The sequence below is a fragment of the Bos mutus genome, chromosome 5 (genome assembly GCF_027580195.1).
Source record: "Bos mutus isolate GX-2022 chromosome 5, NWIPB_WYAK_1.1, whole genome shotgun sequence".
In the NCBI taxonomy this organism is placed as follows: Eukaryota; Metazoa; Chordata; class Mammalia; order Artiodactyla; family Bovidae; genus Bos; species Bos mutus.
In genome coordinates this window covers 106,687,877-106,693,802 of record NC_091621.1, presented here as the reverse complement: position 1 = coordinate 106,693,802, position 5,926 = coordinate 106,687,877, and the positions used below count along the sequence as shown (strand labels likewise).

At 54.2% G+C, this 5,926-nt stretch overlaps 1 protein-coding gene, 1 long non-coding RNA gene and 1 other non-coding gene across 4 annotated transcripts in view; 2 read left to right on the top strand and 1 right to left on the bottom strand.

Annotated features, from left to right (window-relative positions):
• Positions 1–155: 155 nt before the first annotated feature.
• LOC138987978 (uncharacterized) overlaps positions 156–5,926 on the top strand; it is a 7,840-nt gene continuing 2,069 nt past the window's right edge. The window contains exons 1-2 of the long non-coding RNA XR_011464313.1: positions 156–292; positions 2,803–3,025. This is a non-coding gene — a long non-coding RNA (uncharacterized lncRNA). The remainder of the gene's footprint in view (positions 293–2,802; positions 3,026–5,926) is intronic.
• LOC138988069 (U12 minor spliceosomal RNA) lies at positions 303–452 on the top strand. The gene has a single exon (XR_011464408.1). It is a non-coding gene; the product is annotated as a U12 minor spliceosomal RNA (small nuclear RNA).
• The window catches only part of CYB5R3 (cytochrome b5 reductase 3), a 24,862-nt gene continuing 22,302 nt past the window's right edge, over positions 3,367–5,926 (bottom strand). For both annotated transcript variants that reach the window (XM_070371486.1, XM_014480196.2), the window contains exon 9: positions 3,367–4,496. In XM_070371486.1, coding sequence (XP_070227587.1) covers positions 4,324–4,496 — 173 coding nt within the window. In that variant the 3' untranslated portion in view covers positions 3,367–4,323. The remainder of the gene's footprint in view (positions 4,497–5,926) is intronic.

Below are 5,926 nucleotides of genomic sequence, written 5' to 3'. Positions count from 1 at the left end.
AGCGGCTTCCGGCGTTCGGCAGATGAACTCTCGCGACAGTTCAGACTGAGAAAGGAACCGGAAGGGGCGGGGCTCTCCCCGTGAACCTTTGCGAGCCGGTTGCTTATCTGCATATTGTGGTCCTACCTTTCCCCCTCTCTCGCAACTGAAAAATAGTAAAATGAAAAGCGACATAAAACAATGAAATGAATAAGGCAACCTTCAACGAACAAAGTACGGGCTTTAACGTTCCACTTTTATACTCACCGTATTGCAAATGAGAATGGGATTCATTACCTAGGAAGTAAGCCAGGTACGTCTTTATGCCTTAAACTTATGAGTAAGGAAAATAACGATTCGGGGTGACGCCCGAATCCTCACTGCTAATGTGAGACGAATTTTTGAGCGGGTAAAGGTTGCCCCTAAGGTGACCCGCCTACTTTGCGGGATGCCTGGGAGTTGCGATCTGCCCGTCCCCCTTATATTTTAAAAAGTAGAATTGTTTGGGTGTGTATGCACGGGATCAAGATTAAAAAATAGTCATTGGTAGTGTGTTTGTTGTTGATTAAGTTTGTAGTGAACAATTTGTTCCTGTTTTTTAAAGGGCATTGTGTGAGCGGCTAATATTTTTAACGTTAGCTGGTTGTGTTTGAATATAGCACACCGGGTCAAGCAGTTCCCGCTGTCACGTGTTGTATTTTCAGGCTGAATAATCTTCAAAAGCCAAGCGTTTTTCCTTCCTGTGTATGTATGTGCCTGTGTTTTCCTGGTGTGTATTGTGAAAGTGGGGCAAACAGCACAGGCTTTTTGCGATCTAAGTGTGCAACATGTGGAATTGCATTTTTGTTGAACCGCCTGCGCTGACCCTGGCATAAGATGGGTAGTCAATCGTATCTGAGCAGTTAATGAAACCCGGGTCCCTTGTGGTTCAGATGGTAAAGAATGTGCGTATAATGCCGGAGACGCGGGTTCAGTCTCTGGGTTGGGAAGCTCCCCTGGAGGAAGGGGAGGGCATGGCAACCCACTCCAGTATTATTGCCCGGAGAATCCCAAGGACAGAAGAGCTGGTGGGCCTCAGTCCATGGAGTCGCAGAGTCGGACACGACTGAGACATTAACACACACAATCAATGGAAAATACAGGCAATGCCTTGAGCACAGTGCCAGGCACGGACTGAGTGCCCTATGAGTCACTACTGTTATTCTTTTCTAAGTCCCGCGAGTGGAGTTAGTTACTCTTGACAGAGCAGCACAACACAATAAAAAATCCGGCGTCGGAAGGTCTGTGGAAAAACGAGCTGCTGAAGCCGGAGGGGGTCTGAGATTGGGCTCCAGACGGAGGGGGGAAATCCAGGTCGCCTCTGCACTGCCGAGACTGGGTGCCGGCCCCCTAAACTACCACTAGAGTAGGGTCCTTAACTGATACCATATCTGACAGTGAGCGGGATGGCCCTCCACTAGGAAGATTTCGTAACTCTGGGGTCGCACTTGGCGGCCCGGGCAGCAGGGATCCGGTCACGTGAAGGGTGCACGGGGTGGGGCGTCCCGCTGGCCCTCCTACGCCCGATACATCCCGGAGCTGGAGGTGCGGGTTACGATTCTCTGGGCAGGGGTTTCGCTCCGTTTCTTGTACGAATACACAGGACTTTTTGCCCGGTGAGAACACACATGGATTGCCAGCAGTGCAGCTGCGCTGTAGCCAAAGGTACTGGGTCCTGCCTTCCTTGGAGACTAAGCAAGGATTGTGCCCGGGCCAGGGAGAACCGCACCGGGGAGGCAGTGCCCGGGAGGCGAGACTGCACTGGGCGGAGCGTGTCTGGGCACAGGCCGGTGCTTCCTCCGGGGCCTGCGCCCAGCACTGACATGCTGAAATGTGCATCACTTTATACATTCCTTTTTTTTTATGGCCCAACGGCATATGAGATCTTCGTTCCCCGACCAGAGATGAAACTCTACCCGCTGCAGTGAAAGCACTAAGTTTTAACCTACTGGATCGCCTCCCCCCCCCCTTTTTTTTTTTGCTTTTATAGTATAGTTGGAGCTTTGCATTGACTTCCTAAAAATTCTGTATGCGTAGGTGATATCTATCACCTGTGAATTCACTTCAGGAGAGTAAGTGAAAGTGAAGTCGCTCAGTCGTGTCCGACTCTTAGTGACCCCGTGGACTGTAGCCTACCAGGCTCCTCCTTCCATGAGATTCTCCAGGCAAGAATACTGGAGTGGGTTGCCCTTTCCTTCTCCAGGGAATCTTCCCGACCCAGGGATCGAACCGGGGTCTCCTGCATTGGAGGCAGACGCTTTAACCTCTGAGCCACCTAAAGTGGAAGTTGCTGAGTCTGGTCGGACTCTTTGCAACCCCATGGACTGTAGCCCACCAGTCTCCTCTGTCCATGGGATTCTCCAGGCAAGAATAGTGGAGTGAGTTGCCATGCCCTTCTCCAGGGGATCTTCCTGACCCAGGGATCAAATCCAGGTCTCCTGCATTGCAGGCATTCTTTACCTGGACCCTGAATGAACTCCCTTCTCTACCTGTAGCCTCCACAGGACAAGGTGACACCTGCCTCACCTTGGGGCAGCCCCCCCACACACACACCCTGAAAACCACTCACTGCCCTCAGCCTCAGTCTCTCTGTGGGAGAGGGGGGCTACTAACTTCTTCCTACTTCTTTCAGGGTGTCCAGAGAGCATACAATGGAAAAGACTGGGGTCACATGGGGTTGTCTGAAGTTAGGACTGGGCACACCTTCTGACACGGCAGAGATGATCTGTGCAAGACTGGGTATGAGGGATGCTTAACTCCCAGGGGCCACATTCTGTTTTCCAGGAATCTATCCTAAAAGAAACCACCAGAGAGGAGGCTGAAGATAGCCACTGTGATTTACAAAATCCGCAAACTGGAGACAGCCTTACTGTCCAACAGCAGGGATCTGCTACATAAAAAGCCATGATCCATCAGGCTTATGGCGTTTCTGACCACAGAGGGAAAGCATACCTGCCATTAAGGCGAGCTGCGGCCGCACAGCGGACCGTGTGGTTTCATCTCAGTTGTAAGTGTTTGCCTCTGGATGTCCACTATTTTCCTGGGTATAGTTTTTATTTTTACTGCATATATATATATTTTCCTGTGACTATTTCTTTTCCTGTGTCTATTTTTCTGTACTCTCCACAAATTTTCTCTTTTTTTCTTTGGCCGTGCTGCAGAACCTGTGGGATCTTAGTTCCCTGACCAGGAACAGAACCCGTGCCCCGGCAGTGGAAGCACGGAGTGGAAGAACAGCCAGGGAGTTCCCCAAACAAACCTCAGAAATAAATGCCAGGTCTCGCACAGCCCCTTTCCCCCTCCTGCCCCAACAACGCAGGTCACAGAGCCTCCAGGAGTTCCAAAGGGTTCAAACTAGCAAAGTTTTACTTCAATGTTGTTTGCTCATAAATGACTCTGAAAAAGCCGATATGCAAGAGGCTAACACGCTGTGTCTAAGGCAACGTCGAGGCCACTGTGAATGTCCTTCCAACAAGGGGCTCTACTCGAAATCTCCCTGACCTGGGGCAGGGGCAGCACGGGTGCTCTGGGACGGATGAATAAAACGCACACCATCTCAGCTCTGCCATCAGGGCTGGCTGCCCGGGACGCTAAGGCAGTCGATGGGAGGTGGACTGCTTGGAACTTCCAAAGCTGCCCGAATGTTTGGGTGTTTTTGCTGAAGCTTTGGGAGAGCCCATGTGCCAGCTGGAAGGGCCCTCAGCCAGCCCCCTCCTCCCACACCAGCCCCAGGGACAAGCCCACCTCCCTGCTGACCGGACCTGCTGGGCTCTGGGTGGTTTGGCCAACCTCTCACCCCAGCAGCCCCTGCCATGGGAACTTACTGGTGTCAGCTACCATGTAGTGTCAGCTGTGGAAGCCTGGCCGTGGCCCTGAAGCAGGCAGGGGCGGCAGGCGATGGTCTGCAGCTGGGGTGAGGGCCTGCGGCCTGTAGCTAAGGGTTGCCTGTACATTTCTGCTTATTTCCAGGGTGTGGGATGCTCTGGGGAGGTTGGGGAGCATGGTGCTGGCAGCCTCCACCCAGTAGTGTGTATGCTGGAGGGGGCGGAGAGGGAAGGAACATCTCCGGCGAGGCCTAGACAGGAATCTGTCTTAAAGGTGGCCAACAGCAGCCCACCTGTAACAGACACCTGCTCCCAAAGGGGCCCCTCAGGGGCCAGCCCAGCGGGGTGACCTCCCAGGCACGGGCAGGCCAGGCTGAACCCGGCCGCAGCTGGAGACGCGGGGCGGGTGGTGTTAATGAACAGCGGCAGGAGGGGTGGGTGTGGCCAGGGTACAGTGAAAGCGGGCAGCAGGGCCCGTCCATCAGAAGGCGAAGCAGCGCTCCTTGGGGTGGCCCACGCGGTCCAGGTTGGGCAGGCAGGCGTACTGGATCATGGGTGGGGGTCCACACATCAGCACCAGCGGTTCCTCCTCTGGGGGCGGCAGGTGGTCCCGGATCATCTCCTCGTTCACGAAGCCCTGGCTGTAGTCCCAGGCTGCAGGACGGGAGACCAGGTGAGCCTGAGGGTGGCCGTGTGACTGACCACCAACTGCCCACCGCCCCCTCCTCTGTGACGAAGCTGCTGTGCCTGTGAATTCCTCCTTTCTTTCAACAAACACGGAAGAACGGAGCAGACCTTGGCTCTGATCCCCTGCCCCCTTGCCTGGCTCACCTGGCTCACAAGTGCAAGCCCGTCAAGGTTCCCTAACCATACTTTACAGTTTGCAAAGCCTTTCACTTCTACTGGCCTCTTGTGTGACCCTCGTGGATGGACAGGGCGGGGCTTACTGATGCCATTTTACAGGTGTGGAAACTGAGGCCCAGAGGACCCAGAATTGTCTCAGGTCACACAGTGAGGCATGGACAGGGCTGGGACATTAACCCCAGGTCCCAGAGGCCCCCCAGCCAGTGTTCAGTGCCAGGCTGGTCAGGGTGATGCTGCCTACCCCCCACCCCTCTTCTTGCTACCTACCAGCCCCGTGCCTACTGCCTGACTCTTCCCTCCATGGGGCGCTGGCCCACAAGGAGCCATCTCTAGTCCACAGCTGTAGTCCCAGTGCTTAGACAGCCGAGCACAGAGTAGTTGCTCAATAAATAATGAACAAAGGAATGTGTCCCAAATAAGCATTAGATGCTTTTGAATTGTGGTGTTGGAGGAAACTCTTGAGAGTCTCTTGGACTGCAAGCAGATCCAACCAGTCCATCCTAAAGGAAATCAGTCCTGAATATTCTTTGGAAGGACTGATGCTAAAGCTGAAACTCCAGTACTTTGGCCACCTGATGCGAAGAACTGACACACTGGAAAAGACCCTGATGCCGGGAAAGACTGAAGGCGGGAGGAGAAGGGGACGACAGAGGATGAGATGGTTGGATGGCATCACTGACTCAATGGACATGAGTTTGAGTAAACTCCGGGAGTTGGTGATGGACAGGGAGGCCTGGCGTGCTGCAGTCCATGGGGTCACAAAGAGTCGGACACGACTGAGCAACTGAACTGAAATGAGCCAGAAAACAGTGAGGCCAGGACACAGGCCAAGGTTCCAGATGCAGGATCCTCAAAACAGCAGCCTCCTCGAAGTCCTGCTTGCCTCCCTGTCTTGCACATGCACACGCGCAGTTGTGTCTCCAGGTTTCACCTGAGATCCAGAGCTGCCTTTTATTCCTCCCAGTGACTGCAGGTGCCCATGGTGAGAACCGGACGCCCCGGGGCTGGCAGGACTCTAGTCCCACACGGACCCTCAGGACTGACCCGCTGATGGGGGCTGCTCAGGGATGGGGACCAGCCGGTCCTGGCACATGGCTCCTTGCCCCCATCACCTGTACTGCCCAACAACGTGACTCCCTTTTGCAGACGCGTGAGGAGCAACCCGGTCTGAAGCTCACCTTGCTCCGCAGTTCTTCAATGGTCAGTCGGGACAAACACTG